This window comes from Amblyraja radiata, chromosome 31 (assembly GCF_010909765.2).
Source record: "Amblyraja radiata isolate CabotCenter1 chromosome 31, sAmbRad1.1.pri, whole genome shotgun sequence".
Classification (NCBI taxonomy): Eukaryota; Metazoa; Chordata; class Chondrichthyes; order Rajiformes; family Rajidae; genus Amblyraja; species Amblyraja radiata.
The window spans coordinates 9,689,409-9,709,976 of record NC_045986.1 but is presented as its reverse complement, the minus strand read 5'-3'; the positions used below and the strand labels follow the sequence as shown (position 1 = coordinate 9,709,976).

The following is a 20,568-nucleotide window of genomic DNA, read 5'->3' as shown; positions in this document are numbered from 1 at the left end:
TCATCCAAGTAGGTGTTTGCATGCAGCTTGTTCTTCAATAAATGGTAAGATATTTGTTAACTTTTGTACCTGTGCAGAGATGTCATTAAGTGGATCAAATGTGCAGCAAATTAAACTTCAGCTAAATTGGATTTCACTTTTTCTTTTTGAAGTTGGTTGCTTCAGTTGTCATATTAGTTGTAAACTGCCGCTTAGTAACCACATTTAATGTCACCAGGTTGTCATCTAATGCTTCCAATTCTGTGAGCAAAGTCAACCACTGGAACTAAAACACAATACTTGTTTTATAAAACCAAATAGAAACATAGAAAATAGGTGCAGGAGGAGGCCATTCGGTCCTTCGAGCCAGCACCGCCATTCATTGTGATCATGGCTGATCGTCCCCAATCAATAACCCGTGCCTGCCTTCTCCCCATATCCTTTGATTCCACTATCCCCAAGAGCTCTATCTAACATTCTCTTAAATCCATCCAGTGATTTGGCATCCACTGCCCTCTGTGGCAGGGAATTCCACAAATTCACAACTCTCTGGGTGAAAAAGTTTTTTCTCATCTCAGTCTTAAATGGCCTCCCCTTTATTCTAAGACTGTGGCTCCTGGTTCTGGACTCGCCCAACATTGGAAACATTTTTCCTGCATCTAGCTTGTCCAGTCCTTTTATAATTTTATATGTTTCTATAAGACCCCCCCCCCCCCCCCATCCTTCTAAACTCCAGTGAATACAAGCCTAGTCTTTTCAATCTTTCCTCATATGGCATTCCCGCCATCCCAGGGATCAATCTCATGAAACTACGCTGCACTGCCTCAATCACAAGTATGTCCTTCCTCAAATTGGGAAACCAAAACTGTACACAATACTCCAGATGTGGTCTTACCAGAGCACTATACAACTGCAGAAGAACCTCTTTACTCCGATACTGAAATCCTCTTGTTATGAAGGCCAACATTCCATTAGCTTTCTTCACTGCCTGCTGTACCTGCACGCCAACTTTCAGTGACTGGTGTACAAGGACACCCAGGTCTCGCTGTACCTCCCCCTTACCTAACCTAACCCCATTGAGACTGAAGAAGGGTTTCGGGCCGAAACGTTGCCTATTTCCTTCGCTCCATAGATGCTGCTGCACCCGCTGAGTTTCTCCAGCATTTTTGTGTCCCATTGAGATAATAATCTGCCCCCTTGTTTTTGTTTTGCAAAATAGCTACAATGGTCATTAAATATATGAATGAAGCTGAAATTAAAAAAAAATATATTAGTGGCACAGCGGTAGAGTTGCTGCCTTACAATGCCAGTGATCCGGATTCGATCCTGACTACGGGTGCTGTCTGTGTGGAGTTTGTACGCTCTCCCCGTGACTTGCGTGGGTTTTCTCCGGGATCTCCATTTTTCTCCCACACTCCAAAGACATGCAGGTTTATCGGCTAATTGGCTTGGTATTATTGTAAATTGTCCCTAGTGTGTGTAGGATTGTGTTAGTGTGCGGGGATCGCTGGTCGGCGTGGACTCGGTGGGCTGAAGGGCCTGTTTCCGTGCTGTATCTCTTAACTAAACTAAAAAAGGACCTGTTGTTCTATTAGGAACACTTTGCCATTGAGTAATTTTAATTGAAGTAAAAAGAAAAGTAAAACACTAAATGTTGATTTGCCTGAAAGTTTTAAATTCCCAATTCCATTTGTGTTCTTTCATGTTAAACAAAGTAAGGTTGAAATATTGGAAAAATTAGAAATGCAAATAACTCTGTAGCACTTGGGGGATGTTCGTCTAGTGATTTGTTTTTATTTTGAGATTGGGAAGTAAGATTGGCATCAAAACACTGTGTAGTCACTGTTCCAATAAGGAATTCCATGCATATTGAACATATGACAAATACTCAAAAATTAATTTGTAATCTTTCCTTCTGACATATCTGTAATTCTCTCAACAGATGCTGTGTGATCTCCTGACAGCTATATCTACTTCATAGCTGCTTTAGCTTTTATCTTTCTATTTATTAACTTACGACTTCAAGCATCTATATATAATAGTTAAGGAGTACTACTTTATCACTAAGATTCCCTCTGCCCATCAAGGGGGCAGAACGTCTGTCGACCTGAGATTGCTGGACTCCTTTCCCGGGACTCTGATTACTGCCAAAGTAATGCTGGGTGCAGTTGTCTTCCAAGTGCCTTGCTCCCAGCACTTGGATGTGGTGAAGTGCGCGATGGAGGGTGCACTGGTACAGATGGCCTGTTGCACTCCCAGACTGGCTTCATGTGCTGATGAGGCTCTGCGTCCAGCCTCGCACACTGTCAAAGGAGTCAGTCCCCTTAAATATTTGTGAACATCTTCAGCACTCATGGACATTCATAAAGAATCATACAGCACGGAAACAGGCCCTTCGGCCCAACTCGTCCATGCCAACCCATCTAAGCTAGTCCTGACCCAAAATGTTTTTATTTTCTATTTATTTATTTTTATCATCTATTTACTCCAGAGATGCTGCCTAACCCGCTGAATTACTCCAGCATTTTGTTTGTGTTATTTTTCATTCCATTTGCCTGCATTTGGTCCATATCCCTCTCAACATCTCCTATCCATGTACCTCTCCACGTGTCTTTTAAATGTTGTTGTCGTCCCTGCCTCAACCACCTCCTCTGACAGTTTGTTCCACATACCCACCACCCCCCGAGTTGAGAAAAACATTTTGTCAAAACATTTGGCATCTGTCAATCTTTGGAAATATGGGTAAAAGTACTATTTTTAGGAACCTTAATTATTAAGACAGAGAACACAGTGAAAACAATTTAAACATTTTAAAATTTGGTTAAGCCCCTGTCCCACTTACGTGTCCTTGGCATGCTAATTACGCGGCGTCGTGGTCGTGTTGAGGCGTTACGGTACCGCGAGGTCACGCGCGACTTCATGCGTCCGCACAGCTGTCTGGAGCGCGTGACATCATTCGAAGATGGACACAAAATACTGGAGTAACTCAGCGGGACTGGCAGCATCTCTGGAGAGAAGCAATGGGTGCTGTTTCGGGTTGAGACCCTCTTCAGTCTGAAAGAAGGGTCTTGACCCGAAACGTCATCCATTGCCCGTGCGCCTCAACGCGACGACGAGGTCGCGTAATTTGCGTGCCAAGGACATGTAAGTGGGACAGGCCCTTTAGTTTAAAAAGCTGCACTCACCATGGTGCCAGCAGTTGATTTCTCCCATTCATTTGAAAGGGAATTGGCGTGCTTCTCAGTTGGCTGGCTTCCCAGTCTGAGAGCCAAGAAGCTTGCAGATGTTAACGCTGCTGCATCAAACTCCATGAGGGGGCAACTGGCAGCCTAGACAACAGGTGGACGATGCTACTGTCCGTTTCGATCCTCACCGGCATTGAGAACCAGGATTTCTGTGGAGAAACAGGAAGAAATCCCAGCATTATTATTGGCAAAAGGTGGCAAAGTCCAGCCCAATGACTTCCATGCAAACACGAGGGTCCCATAGCATTCATTGAAGAGGAATTGGATGACCCCCAATAAACTGGCCTGCATTTCTCCCTCTAATAACACCGCCTGACAAATTACTTGAATTGCTATTGCGAATGTGCTGGCCTATATTTATCTGTTAACCAAACATTGCTAAAGAACAATACCATGTCATTATCAAATTACTGTTTGTGCTAGTGTGCTGCGCCGAAATTGTCTTTGTATTTCCTTAAGGGCCTGTCCCACTTTCACGACCTGATTCATGACCTCTGCCGAGTTTGCCCTTGACTCGTACTCGTAGGAGGTCGTAGGTAGGTCGTAGGAGGTTTTTAAGAAGGAACTGCAGATGCTGGAAAATCAAAGGTCGACAAAAGTGCTGGAGAAACTCAGCGGGTGCCGCAGCATCTATGGAGCGAAGGAAATAGGCAACGTTTCGGGCTCGGCCCGAAACGTTGCCTATTTCCTTCGCTCCATAGATGCTGCGGCACCCGCTGAGTTTCTCCAGCACTTTTGTCTACGTTCGTAGGAGGTTGTGATGCTGGTCGTAGGTACTCGTGGCATCAAGTAGGTCGGGCCGTTTTTCTAGCGTGATGAAAAATGTCCAGGAGTAAAAAAGGTCGTGAAAGTGGGACAGGCCTTTTAAAGTGCAAACAGTAATTGCGTAATTCGATTGGCCGCACGGCTTTGGAGTGTTCTGAATGAGGTGAAAAACGCTACTTATATGCATTATTTTTCCTTTTGATGTATGAGATCCTGCTGCTTAGTCAATGGGCATCCAAAATAATGTGCGTGTACAACCATGTTATTGGCTACAAAGCTGCTTGCCTGCACTTTGTTCTGGGCATTAAAGGCATTGCTGCACATATAGCTTGGAGTTACACACAACACAGCACAAGAAACAGGACCAGAAGTAGGCCAGCTAGGTCATCACACCTGCACTGCTGTTCATTGAGATCATGTTTGATCTTTTACCTCAGCACCATTGATCAAACCACTTTGGTTTCTGTAACATTCAAAGATCCGCTGATCTTTGTTTTAAATAAACTCGTTAACGGAGACCCCACAGCTCTCTGTGTTAGAGAATATCAAAAGTTGAGTGAAGACATTTCTCCCACTTCCAGTCCCAAATTCCCAACATATTATTTTGAAGAGACAAATGGCTGCAGTCTGGAGCAACAAGTTATTGGATGTGAGTTCCTCCAGTGGATTCTTTGTTCCACTTGATTTTGAAATTCTGCATCCAGTCCCAGATTCCTCAGCAGGGAAGAATGCCGCCCAGTTTCTCAAAACCTTTATGGCAGTGGGTTTGTTGCAGAGTCAAAATAGCATAAAATAAAAATAGAGGCTGCTGGGAATACTCAACAGGTCAGGCAGCATCTGTGGGACAAGAAACATAGCCAGCGTTCTTTGTAAGAAATGATAGCAAATTGTCAGGACCTGAAAGGCTCCTAATTCATCAGTTATAATGACCTTGCAAATATTGAAGAATGCCTGGCTCAGATTTTGCTGAAGGCATCATAGATGAGGCAATTGGAATGCCAAAATAAGCTGTTTGCTTGTCACCAGAGCCGTTTAGAAAGACAAGAAACTGGGTCTGAGCCCGATGGCTTTACCGTGATTCACTGATTGCAGAATTTTATATTAACTCCACATTTTGATAAGTTTCAATTCTATCTCTGTGTCTACTTTTTGTCTGATTTTAATCTTCCGTAACTCTACTTTGCGGGGGGAAATTAAGAGAGATTTGTGGAAATCGTTACAGATGGACGGCATAGTTTGCCTGTTGGTATTAGAGGAGTAGGAGATACAAAATCCTGTAACTTTGGCTCCCTGTAAATTATTGCTTTTATATTCCATACACCTGTTGCGTGGCAGTATGGCTTTGTATGTATTCCCCTCACTCAATGCGATTCTGTGTAGATTTATTTTTAACTAATTGAATGTGAAACAGAAATAAACATCAAAACAGCATGCGCATGTTGCTATATCACTTTTCAGTAATCCCGTGGGTTGTGAAGGCATCCTGTCACTACCAAATAAATTGGTGCTTTTCCCTGAAGAAATGAATACTGAAAAATCATGTGGCTACCATCATCCACTGTATTTCAATACGGACAGATGTGAGGTCTCCGCTTGGACATAAAGAGAATTGAGCAGATGTGGAGAGTTGGGATACTTTCTGCACACAATGTGATCAATCAAATGTAAGTGAACATCAGAATTGAGAAGCTTCCAAAACCCTGCCCAGATTTACACTCACCTTTGGGAATCCTTCCCTAAAATAGTTGTTCCCAGCCCCAGCATTATATAATATACATTCAAAGAACTGCAAGTTCTGATTTACAAAAAAAAAAAACGCAAAGTGCTGGAGTAAGTCAACCGGTCAGTCAGCATCTCTTGAGATCAAGCCTGTTCTCCAGAGATTATATAATCCACGGTGGACAAAAATGCTGGAGAACCTCAGCGGGTGAGGCAGCATCTATGGAGTGAAGGAAATAGGCAACATTTGGCGCCGAAAACCAAAGGAAATAGGCAACGTTTCGGGCCGAAACCCTTATAAAATAGGGTTACGAGAACTGCAGATATTTTCCAGCATCTGCAGTTCCTTCTTAAACATTATATAATCCACTCTGGCTCCCAACAAAAGGAGAAAAAAACTGAAAATCAAGAAGCATGTAAGTTGTACAACACCTACTGTTTTTGTTCAGGTTCTTTAGACTTTAGAGATAGAGCATGGAAACGGGTCCTTTGGCTTACCGAGTCGATGTTGACCAGCGATCATCGCGTACACTAACCTACACACTAGGGATAATTCACAATTTACAGAGCCCAATTTACCTACAAACCTGAGGACACAAAACAGCTGGAGAAACTCAGCGGGTGCAGCAGCATCTATGGAGCGAAGGAAATGGGCAACGTTTCGGGCCGAAACCCTTCTCCAGCTGTTTTGTGTACCTTCGATTTTCCAGCATGCTGCTGCACCCGCTGAGTGTCTCCAGCTGTTTTGTGTACCTTCGATTTTCCAGCATCTGCAGTTCCTTCTTGAATACCTACAAACCTGGACGTCTTTGGAGTGTGTGAGGATACCGGAGCACACGGAGCAAGCCCACACGGTCACAGGGAGAACGTACAAATTCTGTACAGACAGCGCCCATAGTCAGGATCGATCCCGGGTCTCTGGCGCAGTGGCAGCAAATCTACCACTGCGCCATTGTGCCGCAAATGTGCTTCTAATGCACTAATGCATTGAGGAGCCCCAGACAGCACACTGGTGTCCATTGGCTTGCAATTGTAATACATGTTTAATGGTGTGTGCATGGCCTGTGCTGTTTGTGGATCACTCACTCGTGCAGGAGCAGGCTTTCTCTAACACAGTAAAGTGATCTGCGTTAGATGCTGAGAAGCTGCCTTAAAGGCCATTCACTTTATGGTCTGTACTTGCCCAGATCTTTTACATACACCGCACCTCACCCAATCAATCCTTTGACAGTTCATACTAACCTTGACAGGCAATCTCAAATATCAATCCAATTGTCAACCCCCATAGGCAATTTAACTCCAGGACTACCACTTTCCTATAGTCCTAGCTCTCTAATAGACAATCCTCTCTGCCTTTACCTGCCCCTGACTGCCTTTCCTACCCTCACAATCTCACCCCCCTCAATTCTCATCCCCAACCTCTCTATGCATTTTTCATGCTGCCAGAGGAGGTGGTTGAAGCAGTTACTATAACAGCATTTCAAAGACACTTGGACAGGTACATGACTAGGAAAGCTTTAGAGGGATATGATATCACACCCAAGAAGGATACACATTATTCTTGGAAGGAGTTCATTTTGGATTTATCAGCATGATAGTTGACCACCATGGGTTAAATTATGTAGAGATAACCGAAGGGCCGAATTTCCAAGAACTTTGATTTGATTGAAGGTTTCAAGGTATGAAGGTTAACGGGTCAGGTAGATAGATGGACAACTCTTGTGGAGCTAGTCAGCATTGTCTTAAATTGGAGCTCAGCCTTTTGGGCGTGAAGTTGAAAATGCATATCAGGTGGTTGAAATTTGGAAACTTCGGCAAATGGCAACATGCCTAGTCCATTGTAATTCTAAAATTGTGACCGACAGATTTTTGTTAGCCAAAGATATTGAAGGACATGGGGTTGTGTGGATTTTGATCATCGACCAACTATGATCTCAATTAGCGCAAGAGGCCTAATGACTATTCCTGCTCCCTTATTTAAAAATGCTTCTGCGAATCGTCTAAGAACATTTTGCTGCACTGAAGGCACTCTATAAATGGAAGTTGTTGTGGGGCAAGCTTTTGTGCGATCACAGGGGTAGTGAAACCTGTAATTCCAGCCTTCTCTCTTCATGGCTGGAACATTTAATTGCCTGATTCCTTTTTAAGCACAGTGTACTTTAAACCCAAGAGGAAAAACAATGAAGGTTATTGCCACAAATAACAATGAATGGTTCTGAGGGTCTAATTACATCTAAACGAAAACTATGTTTTAATACTTTATCATCTCAGTTTTGTGCTCACTATAACCCCGTTGTCGGCTAACAGTTAACAGTTATTTAACCCGAGTTCAAAATGTTTTATTGCAACTAAAGTCGTAATCAGCCTTATATTACATAATAAATAAATTCTGTTTTGTACATTTCTCCACTGAAACAAGATACAGAAAGCAAACTCTACCCTTCATAGTTTGTGGTAGATGCTTCTACTTTGATGATCTGCTTCATTTGATCTGGTAGACTGGATTTCAAACTGAGTAAAAATAGAATCTATATGAGCTGCAATATTACACTTTCGAGTGTTTGGCGTTGCACTTGAAAGAATTCAGACTTATGTTTCTGATGCATCTATCAAATGCCATCTTGGAGCATTCCAGGCTACGATGGAGGGTCATGTACCTGAACATGTTGCTTCAGGTAGCACCTTGAGCCTGATTCACGTCACTATTTGCACAACCCACGGCACTGATCTTGTTCAACCTTCACGTCCATAAAAAGATGAGATTGCCTTGACATGGGTACCTTTGGGGGCATCGTGTTTTACTCTGCTTGAGTTATGCACGCTGTTGGCACTCGTTGTATAAACAGCCATGTAAAAATACTTAAAGTGTGTAAATGGATTTAAAATCCCAAGAGAAATGACGTTGGAGATTTAGCAGACATTAAGTAAAGTATTTGATTTCTATTACTAATGCCCTTAAGTGGTTAGGGTACATGGTGCAAAACAGCAATGGTTTACTGAACAAGTTCTAATTATATGAAGCACCTGCCCCTCAGCTGTGCCCTTCAGTGTGTTTCTCTGTTGCTCTTTTGTTCCACATTCTCTCCTGGCAACCTAATTTGTCCAGCTACGAATACTGCTCTTCTTCGCCCCGTGATCTTTCAACTAATTCAGTGGAAATCAAAGTCACCGTGGCCACCGAGGTACCTTTGTGGTAACTATTGCTCTTGCCTCCCCTGCATTCACCAAAGAGCTTGGAAATATTGCCTGGAGCAACCTTCCACATGACATGACATTAACCTGTTGCCTCTCGTGAATTGAATTGGGAGCAAAATAAACAAGAAGGGAAGCAGCCCTTTCCTTCACAATAGAAATATAGACAAGGGAAGGAAATTGAAGAAGGCATTTGATGCCTTTCTGCATAGAAAAGCAAAGAAAGCTAACACCAAGGAAGAGAGAAAATAGTTCAGTACCATCAGATAATTTACAAGCTACTTTGTGCTGCTTGGATAGGAAATGTTTGACAGGGCACGGGCCAAATTCAGGAAGATGGGACTATCTCAACGATAAAACCTGGTCGACATGGATTGGTTGGGTCAAATGGCTTGTTTCTGGCTGTGATTATATTGTTATGCAATGTTTAAAGCAAAAGGACAAAATCAACAGTTGTTGGGATTATTCCACTTTTTAGATTATTTTTTCAATATAAGCAATTAAGGTCTCTATTTAACATTTGTGGATCAGAATGAGGAATGTGCAAGAGTTGTATTGTATTGTATTGTATTCAAATTTATTGTCATTGTCTCAGTTAGAGACAACAAAATGAATTTCCCTTACAGGCAGTATCATAAAAATAAATAAATAATAAAACATATTAAAAATAAAATAGAATTTAAAAAAAAGCACAAACACTGAAAGTCCACGACACAACATAACACAGTGGCACCAAGGTGAGGAAGGCACCATAGTCCAGCCAGCCTCCCCTCCGTTCTTCCCAGTTGTTCACTCGTGGTCGAGGCCTTCCTAGCACCCGCAGTCGCCGCCCCGGGTTGATCCACCTTCCTCGCCTCTGCTCTCAGTGTTTGTAAAAAAACAAAGAGAACAATGTGCCCTGTAATTCTTCTCACCTTGCTGAGTCATTTGGAATTTGTGATGCCTTATCGCTGACCAGTTTACAAATTTACGACTTGTTTAGGGCCCTTAGTGATATTGTGCACAATCACTTCACCAAAGGAAATTGCAGCATTTCACCACTTGAGTGGGCATCAAATGCAATACCTGCAAGTGGAAAAAATAGCCCTTCGGCTTGTTGTTGTGTACCATGCATTGATCAACCTCAAAGGTTAATGAACACTTTGGTCAAATTACAAATGTTGGGTGAAAGCCAATTTTCCAGGGAAGAAAGCTGCATAAATTAAGTGATGTTGGCTGGATCAACGGGGATTATGATACGATACAATACGATAAAACTTTACTCATCTCCGGAGGGAAATTGGTCTGCCGACAGTCACAGCACACAACGTACACAAAAACTTGAAATTCAAAGTGAAAACAAAAAGAAAAAGACAAGCGACTGTTGGCCGGCTGCCGTGTGCACAGCGCCTTCACCGGAACAAATGAACGAACAAACAAACAAACACAGACTTATCCCCCGGGGAGATGATTCTGAACTAGAGTGCCTCCCTCCCCCACACTGGGTCCCCATTGTCTTCCCCTCCCCCCTCATGGTCATCGACCGTGAGGCCCCACCGCCACCGAGGCTCCCGTTCATACATCAATGATTTAGATGAAGGGATCAAAGTAACATTAACAAATCTGCAGATGACACAAAGCTGGGTTGCAGTGTGAACTGTGAGGAGGATGCTGTGAGAATGCAGGGTGACTTGGGCAGGTTGGGTGAGTGGGCAGATGCATGGCAGATGCAGTTTAATTGAATTGATTGATTGAATACCTTTATTGTCATTTAGACCTTACGGTCTGAACGAAATTTCGTGCCTGCAGTCATACATACAATCATACAATAATAAACAACAATAAACACAAATTAACACCACCACAGTGTATCCTCCAAGCACCTCCTCACTGTGGTGGAGGCAAAAATCTTAGGGTTACTGTCTCTTCCCTCCTCTTCTCCCTCTGCGCTGAGGCGATTCCCCACCGGGCGATGGCACAACAGTCCCGCGGCTCACCGAACCCCGCAAACGGGCCGGTTCAAACACCGCGGCCCGGTGGTGGTCGAAGCTGCCGCCCTCCAGTCCAGCACACGCAGCCGCTGGCCCGCGGCTCAACCCAGGACTCAGGTCACCGCCTCAGAACGCCGTCCCAGCCACCGGAGCACCGTTCCAGGCCCGAGCCGGATCGCCCTCATGTGAGTACCGTTCTCCCTCGGGCTGGGCCACTCCGACGGGAGTGCCGTTCTCCCTCGGGCTGGGCCACTCCGACGGGAGTGCCGTTCTCCCTCGGGCTGGGCCACTCCGACGGGAGTGCCGTTCCACCCTCGGGCTGGGCCACTCCGACGGGAGTGCCGTTCTCCCTCGGGCTGGGCCACTCCGACGGGAGTGCCGTTCCACCCTCGGGCTGGGCCACTCCGACGGGAGTGCCATTCCACCCTCGGGCTGGGCCACTCCGACGGGAGTGCCGCTCCTCCCTCGGGCTGGGCCACTCCGACGGGAGTGCCGTTCCTCCCTCGGGCTGGGCCACTCCGACGGGAGTGCCGTTCTCCCTCGGGCTGGGCCACTCCGACGGGAGTGCCACAGACCCTCACGGGAAAGTCTCTCAGCCCCTCGCCAGGCCGCTCTCACGAGAGCGCAGTTCCAGCCCCGGGCTGGGCCGCCCTCACGGGAGCTCAGGGCGAGTCCTGTCAGCTGCCTCCAGAGTCCCGAGGTCGCCAGCTCCGCCATTAGGCCTCAGTGTAGACGGAGGCAGAGAAGGGGGATACGACAAAAAGGTCGTATTCCCCCGAAGGGAGAGACAGCAAACCCCGTTTCACCCCCCACCCCCCACCACACATAAACACAACCTAAAAACCAAAAACGTAACTAGACAAAACGAAAAAAATACAACACAAAAAAGTAAAAGACAAACGGACTGCAGGCGAGCCGCAGCCGTTCCTGGCGCCGCCACTTCCGGAAGTGGATAAGTGTGAAGTTATCCACTTTGGTAGCAAAAACAGGAAGGCAGATTATTATCTAAATGGTGTCAGGTTGGGAAAAGAGGAAGTACAACGGGATCTGGGGGTCCTTGTTCATCAGTCAATGAAAGGTGCATGCATGCAGGTGCAGCAGGCAGTGAAGAAAGCGAATGACATGTTGGCCTTCATAACAAGAGGAGTTGAGTGTAGGAGCAAAGAGGTCCTTCTGCAGTTGTATAGGGCCCTAGTGAGACCACACCTGGAGTATTGTGTGCAGTTTTGGTCCCCTAATTTGAGGAAGGACATTCTTGCTATTGAGGGAGTGCAGCGTAGGTTTACAAGGTTAGTTCCCGGGATGGCGGGACTGTCATATGCTGAGAGAATGGAGCAGCTGGACTTGTATACTCTGGAGTTTGGAAGGATGAGAGGGAATCTTATTGAAACATTTAAGATTATTAAAGGTTTGGACACACTGGAGGCAGGAAACATGTTCCCGATGTTGGGAGAGTCCAGAACCAGGAGCCATAGTTTCAGAATAAGGAGTAAGCCATTTAGAACGGAGACGAGGAAACACTTCTTCACACAGAGAGTTGTGAGTCTGTGGAATTCTCTGCCTCAGAGGGCGGTGGAGGCCGGTTCTCTGGATACTTTCAAGAGAGAGCTTGATAGGGCTCTAAAAGATAGCGGAGTCAGGGGATATGGGGAGAAGATAGGAACGGGGTACTGATTCGGGGTGATCAGCCATGATCCCATCGAAGGGCCGAATGGCCTACTCCTGCACCTATTGTCTATTCCCACCGAGGCCCCACTGCCACTAAAGCTCCCGCTGCCGAGTCTCCCATCGCCGCCACCACTGAGGCTCCTTCGGCCCAGACGGGCCTTGCCACCCGGCCTCACCACAGTGCCCTGGGAGGGCTGTGGGGCGAGTTGGGCCTACCGGGGCGTGTCATCGTTCTGGTTAAATGGTGGTATAAATTTCTAATATGGAAGGAAAGGGGAGCTCCAGCAAGAAAACAGGAAACAGGCCATTCGGCTCAACTAGTCCACGCCAACCAAGTTGTCCCTTTTAAACTAGTCCCATTTGCCCACATTTGGCCCATGTACCTCTAAATCTTTCCTATCCATGTTCTGTTCAAGTGTCTTTAAAATGCTGTTACTGTACCTGCCTCAACTACCTACTTTGGCAGCTTGTTCCATGTACCCACCACCCTTTAGTGAAAAGGTTGCCCTCAGGTTCCTATTAAATCTTTCCCCTCTCATCTTAAACCGATGTCCTCTGGTTCTTGATTGCCATACCCTGGGTAAAAGACTGTGCCTTCATCCTAATCTATTCCCCTCATGACCTTTACAAGATTACCCTTCAGCATTTTGCATTCCAAGGAATAAAGTCCTAGCCTGCACATCCTTTCGCTATAGCTTAGTCTCTCGAACCATGGCAACATCCTAGTAATTGTTATCTGCGCTCTTTCCAGCTAAATGGCATCTTTCCTATATCGGGTGACTAAAACTGAATCCTGTCTTCCAAATGCTTACATACCAACATACTATACAACTGTAATGTCACAACTTCTATGCTCAATAAAGGCGCAATCTGCTGGAGTAACTCAGCAGGTTAGTCAGCATCTCTGGAGAACATGGATGGGCGACGTTTCAGGCCAGGACCTTTCTTGAGACCGATTGAGGTTGGAGGGTGAGATGGAAAGCTTGAAGAGGGATAGGGGCAGGACTAAGTCTGGCAAATGACAGGCAGATACAGGTGAAATGGGGGGTGATTGGTCGACGCTTGGACAAAGGCCAGACATTAAACGACATAAAGTGTGATAAGGATAGAAAATGCTTGGGGGAAGGTGAGGGGAGAAGGGGAGGGTTTGTTTGTAAGTTAGTAGTTATCTAAAATTCAACGTTCATACTGTGAGCTTGTAAGCTACCCTAGAGGAATATGAGATGCTGTTCTTCCAATTTCCATGTGTTCTCATTCTTGCAATGCAGAAGGCCCGGAACAGAAAGGTCAGTAATGGCATGGGAAAGGGAGTTAAAATGGTTAGCAACCTGGAGATCCAGCAGGCCTAGGCAGATCAAACGCCCTGACTGATGAAGGTCAATGTACCAAAAGCCTTCTTTACCAGCCTATCTGCCTGTGACATCACTTTCGAGGAACTATGTATCTGTACCCAGAACCCCCTGATTTAACACACTCCAAGGGCTCTACCATACCCTGGTTTGACTTCCCAAAATGGAACACCTCTCACTTATCTGGATTAAACTCCATTAGCCATTCTTCAGCTCTTCTGATCAAGATCCTGCTGTAATTTTTGATAACCATATTCGCTGTCTCAAGATACCATCTCAAGTCATGTCAAGAGTCTTTGGAAATAAGAGTAATAAAGATGGCACAGGCAAAGATGCGGTTACACTTGCTGGACAGGCAATATGTGAAGTACCATCTGCAAAATAACTGGGTATTATTTCCTGTAAAGGATGTGATGTTTAGTGTATTGTAATGATGTAGCAGTAGAAATGTGAGAAGAATACCAATGATGGTGTGAATCTGATCCTCTAAATTATGAAACAACTGTTTTCTTTATGAATTATGTAACACTACATATTTCCACCTCTGTAATCTTGCTCAATTTTGTCTCTTACTCTGCTCAACTGCTTCTGGCAGTTTCTGTTGTATCTGGACAATCCACTCCTGTCCAGTCTCCCATCCAACACCGCCATAAACTTGAGGCTATTGTAGATACAGCTACCCATGTCCCAACTCTGATAGACACAGTGCTGGAGTAACTCAGCGGGTCAGGCAACATTCCTGGAGAAAAGGGATGAGTGATGTTTCAGGTCGGGACCCTCTTCAGACTGAAGGTGGGGGGGGGGGGGGGGGGGGGGGGCTGAAGAGCTGGAAGTGAGGAAAGACCAGGATCAATCAGGGCCGGCCACAAATGACCTCAGGCAGGGCGGAGCCTGGTAGGTCCATTGTTGGCTAGGGACAGTGTGATCTCAAGAGAAACAATGTGGAGAACTGTGGTAAAACAACCCATGAGGAGAAAGGGAGCAAGGAGGGAGCTTGGAAAGGAGGGGAGTATGAGATTAACTTACTTAAAATTAGAACATTTGATGTTCATACAACTAGGTTGAAAGCTACCCATGCAAAATATGAGGTTCTGTTCCTCCAATTTGCTACTGGCCTCACTCTGGAAATAGAAGATGCCCAGGACAGAAAAGACAGTGGGAATGGGAAAGAGAGTTGAAATGGTTGGCAACTGGCAGATCCTGTAGGCCATGGGGGGGGGGGGGGGGGTTGAGCACTAGTGTTCAGCGAAACTGTCACCGAGTCTACGTTTGGCCTTGCCGATGTACAGGAGCCCACATTGGGAACACTGGATGCAGTAGATGAGGTTAGAGGAGGTACACGTGAACCCAACTCTGAAGGTCCTGTTCCGCTTCATCCTCCTGTTGATCTATGCTAGACCCCAGTTAAGCAACATCCTGTTTTTAAAATCTTCTTACGTGATTTCAAATGTATTTACGACCCTTTTCCTTCTCAGCTGAATTACATCTTGCAACTTTCCAGGTTCTCTGCAATGTAATTCTTATAATCCCAGTTTTCATCACTCCAGCGTTGTTGGCTGTGCCTTTAGTTACTGAGGCTTAAAGCCCAAGAACTCTCTCCGTAAACCTCTATGTTTGGTTGCCTCCTATAGCCTTGGATCCTACATCTTCACAGGTGGACATTATGTGGTTTGATGTCGAGATCAATTTGATGAGATTCCTACAAAGTGCTTTGGGACATTTTGCGAGCTTACGTGCTCTATAAAATTGGGAATGGCCACCTTAAAATATTATAGGTAAACTGTAAGACTACTATAATTATTACAGAATGGAGTGGCAATTTTCAACATTTCACGGAACGATAAAGACCTCACAAAAATAATTTGGTGTTGTTGCAGTCTTTGCATTTGTAAAATAAGCCCAGCTCATTTCCCACGGCATAAATATTGGGTTGATGTTGTATTGGATTTGGCCTGTCTGTTTTTGAGCTCCGTTCCTGTCTGGCCCCAAAGGTTTACCCTAATTCTAATTGTTCAGAAAATTCTGTAAACTGTAATGTGCTTGTAACTCCTTGATTCTGGCTGTTCAAAGCATGAACAGTGACACATAAGATGCAGACCATATGATGTCCCTGTGGTGTAATACATGGTGAATAGGGGATGCATTGTTTGATAATAAAATAGCTTCAGTGCATACAAAGAAAATCTATTATCAAGCTCAAGTGATTTACAGTGATCGTGTAGTCACATTCCATCTTTACTGAATGGTTTTCTGGAATTTGTTCTGGCATTTTAGGGATCCAGCTCACTAACTCCGTCATTCTTCCATTAAATCTATAAATTAGTAGTCATGTTTGCTACATCTTCCTACACCAATGTCATTTAATGTCTATTTATTTTTGAAAAGCTACAGCAAAATGCGCACCATCTTTGAAGTAGACACGGGTGCTTAGCAGCAGTGAACGTGAAGAAGGGTTGGAAGTGTCCTTTGCTTTCATTGCCTGAGACAAAGTGTCCCTGAATTTGGAGGGATTGTTACACTGCTTTGAAATTTGTCAGCACGGAGCTTAGGTTAGGATGGGAGGTCAGGGTGGAATTGGAGTGTGAAGGCAAGAACATCACAGGGTCAACAGGGGTCTGCATCGTAACGCTGTCCAGTGAAATCACTTTCAGAAACACATTCACAGAAATAGGCAAAGAAGCAATTCAACTTTCCCCAGAGAAAAGTGCGTAATAGATTGTTCTGTAATCCAAGATCAAAATAATTTACGGTGTGCAATGACCAGGTAATTTGTGTTGGTGATGCAGGGATATATGTTGTTCATGGCAGATGTGTAATGAGCATTCTCTCATGTTTCAAATGGTCACTGCTTACAATGCATTCAGAAAGTATTCAGACCCCTTCACTTTTTCCACATTTTGTTACATTACAGCCTTATTCTAAAATGGATTAAATTCATTTTTTTATCATCAATCTGCACACATTACCCCATAATAAAAAAAAGCGAAAACAGGTGTTTAGAAATTTTTGTAAAGTAATTAAAAAGAAATAACTGAAATATCACATTTACATAAGTATTCAGACCCTTTACTCAACACTTTGTTGAGGCACCTTTGGCAGCGATTACAGCCTCAAGTCTTCTTGGGTATGACGCTACAAGCTTGGCACACCTGTATTGGGTAATTTCTCCCATTCTTGTTCTTGTTCATGGTTTGGGAGCAACTGCCCAAGACTGCATGAATTTTCAGAGGATTTGTAGATGTAGCCCAGTCCATCACACAGACCCGACTCCCCACCATTGACTCCATCTACACTTCGCTCGACTTCCGAAAAGCAGCTAGCATGATCAAAGACTTGTCCCATCCCATTGATTCCTTCTTCTCCCTGCTCTCATCCGGCAGAAGGTACAGAAGCTTGAAAGCATGCCCCACCAGATTCAGGATCAACTTCTATTATCGGGCTTCTGAATGGTCCTTCCAAAAGCAAGAGTAATGTCCGATTCATCTCAAACCCATTGTGGACATTGGTCTGTGACTATGAAAATGATGCACATTAATGCATAGAACTATATATATTCTGAACGTTGTACCTTGCACTTTGCTCTATCTATTGTACCTTAGTTTGACTTGCATGTATAGTATTATCTGATCATCTTGGATAGCATGCAAAACAAAGCTTTTCACTGCACGTACGAATAACAAACCTAAACTTGAACCCTCTGATCTGTTAAAGCCATCTGAATATAGCATCTGTGCATTGGCTCTGTAGCTTCAAATAATTTAAATTCATCATTGTTGCATTACTTGATCTTACAATTTTTGCATGAAGATATCAAAAGTGAGGCATTTTGTGAAATATGTAATTTTATTTTAATGTTTAAAGGATTTAGTTCCAGTCTGTTAGATGGAATGTCTAATTCATTGTGACAGACACTCATTTCTAACACTGAAGTTGTAGGTTAATGCTGTAGAGGTGTGCAGTGTGGAATGATCCTGTAATTCCTTGCGGGACCAGTTCAAATGACCCCCCCTTCCCTGCTCTCTTGTATAGCTTGTATCTGCCACTGCTCTAGTAGAAATGTCAAATTGGAAGCATAAAATTAATTGTACTGAGATGGAGAGACAACTCATTGTGGATTCGAGAGAAAGTTTGTCACTTTCTGTTTAAATTTTGGAATTTTGCCCTTACAGTTTGTGCCCAATTTCCCCCCTCTCATGTTATGTCCTAATTGAGATATGATAATGGAAATGAAGACATCATACAGGCCCTTTCACTGATGCTGACTGTCAAAGACTAGGCCTTTTGCCTTCTATGCCTTTGTGGTTCAACTGCTTGTCTCCATACTCAAATGTTGTGAGAGTTCCTTTCAGGAAGTGTGCTCGTGATTCTTGCCATCTTCTGGATAAAAACAAGAAACTCGTCCTCAGATCCCTCAAAGGTACCTGTGTCTTCAGCTTTTAGACACATCAGCTTTCGTGCTAACTACCCTGTCTATGCCCCTTATAATTGTGTACATCTTGGTCAAGATCCCCATCAGCCTGCACCACTGCAAGGAAAACAATCCCCACCTGTCCAACTCGGTGAGTCAGTCAGCATCTGTGGAATCAGTTGGATAGCAGCTTTTCAGATTGGGAACCTTCTTCGCTGTGAAGAAAGGTGCCAACCTGAAATGTCACCTATCCATTCCTTCCATAGATGCTGCCTGACCCGCTTAGTAATTCCAGCACTGTGTGTTTTACTCAATATTCCAACATCTGCAGTTCCTTCTTTTCCCAGCCTATCGATTCTCTCCTCATAAATGAAACACTGCATCCAAGGCATAATCCTGGTGAATCTACTGTGCACACTCTCCAGTGCAACTGTGTCTTCCCCTGAATTTGTGAGACAAAAGAAAATGCAATATACTAAATTGTTTAACTAGCATGTCCTATTCCTGTTTTATACTTGCAATATTTCCAATGCTAATCTTTTTACCTGTTTTTGTTTCATTCCAGAGATATATTTTGCCTCTTCTAGCATCCAGCAAGGAAGACAAGAAACATCTGCAGAGGATTGAATCGGGTATAACCGAACTAAGTGGGACCATATCACAGACAGGTGAAGATTAATGCTATCATAAATTTACCTTTACACTTCCTCAGCTGCCAAAGATGTTTAATAATCTCGTACTCAAATGTTGTGAAATTAAATGGTCTATACGTCTGTCTGCACGGCCTCAACTATCTTCTAACAAAAAGCTACTGATGCCTTATCTTGGTAAAATACGACAAATTGTGTAGTATCTCCCTGATTTGATGTACTTGTTCATGACTTTTCATTTGTCCACATTGAAACCAGACGTTTTGGCCCATCGAGTCTATGCCAGTTCTCAGAGCAACCACAACCCCCCACTAATTATACTTGTTATCCACCCCCCCCCCCCCCCCTCATTGCCATGAATTTCCCTCAAATTCTACCTACAATCCCATGGAATTTTTGGGGGATGACAAGTTTTGTTACTGGTTCAACCAAATCGTGTTGCATTCATGGTTTAATGTTTAACTTTTATTTCCAATCAGCACTTTTTCCACACAAAACCTGTTTTGAGGGCTGGATACGATCATGTCCTCGGGAAGTGGAATTGCTCTTGGTATCAAAGTATGTTTGTGGGAAAACAGATGTGTTGGGTTATTGAGTTTGAATATGATTAGTGTCTACGAGTTTCCAGATCTGGAAATTGCCAATCAGCAGCATGATTGCCAGGTAAGCTTGGTGAAGTCAGAGTTAAATCAAAAGTTAAATTGGATCATAAAGGTTTAGAGGGATATGCGCCAAATGTGGGCAAATGGGACTAGCTTAGAGGGAGCATCTTGGTTGGCATAGACGAGTTGGGCCGAAGGGCCTGTTTCCGTGCTCGATAACTATGATTTGACTATGACTATGCTTCTCCTTCCGTTTTGGTTTCATGTTACACTCCATCAATTTTCCAGCAGTATTTAACTATGTAGCTCTTTATTTTGCTAAGAGGTAACTTGACTGTTTAAAGTCTTTCTATTTTGCAGAAAAGTTTACAGTTTCTGTAATGGAGTTTCTTTTATTTTGGACTTTTTAAAGTAATTGTCTCGTATAAGCAACCAGTGATCTTCTCTGGGCAGAGCAGTTTGAATGTGCCTTGTTAAAGATTTTACATCCATTTTTTTCTTTTTGTTTAGACTACTGCAAATATTAAGAAATTGATGTTTTTGCTTTGAGGGTAGATATTTTATGAAATTAGATCTATGCTTCCAACAATCAATTTACGGCAGTTCTAAAATGAATGTAGCAAGGCAGCATAACAGCAACTGAAATCAAGATTTTCTTCCCTGGTTCTAGGAGAATTGTCTTTGAACTCTTAGCTTCTGACATGTTATTGCCAATCTCTGTGGTTCTGCAGCGAAATAGCCATTGAAGAAAAATCCAATGGAAGTTAGAGAGGTTTAACCCGTGAACAGATGCAGTATTTCCTCAGTATCTTTCTCGTTACAATGCAGTACCGCGGGCACCTCCAGTTCTACAACACATTGCCCAAGTGACTACTCTTTACCTGAGGGCCTCAGCGATAATTGTTAGCAGGCTAATTGAGCTCAGAAGACATACTGACTAAACCTCATGCAGTTCTCATCTAACTGTCAAACGTGGAACCGTTTAGCAAGCAATAATACCAGGAATAAGAACCATGGGAAA

The 20,568-nt window shown here is 44.0% G+C and overlaps 1 protein-coding gene across 1 annotated transcript in view; it reads left to right on the top strand.

Moving 5' to 3' along the window:
• Window positions 1-20,568, top strand: part of pex14 (peroxisomal biogenesis factor 14) — a 266,863-nt gene that overhangs the window by 192,501 nt on the left and 53,794 nt on the right. The window contains exon 6 of the mRNA XM_033048496.1: window positions 18,861-18,963. Within this exon, the coding sequence (XP_032904387.1) occupies window positions 18,861-18,963 (103 nt within the window). The remainder of the gene's footprint in view (window positions 1-18,860; window positions 18,964-20,568) is intronic.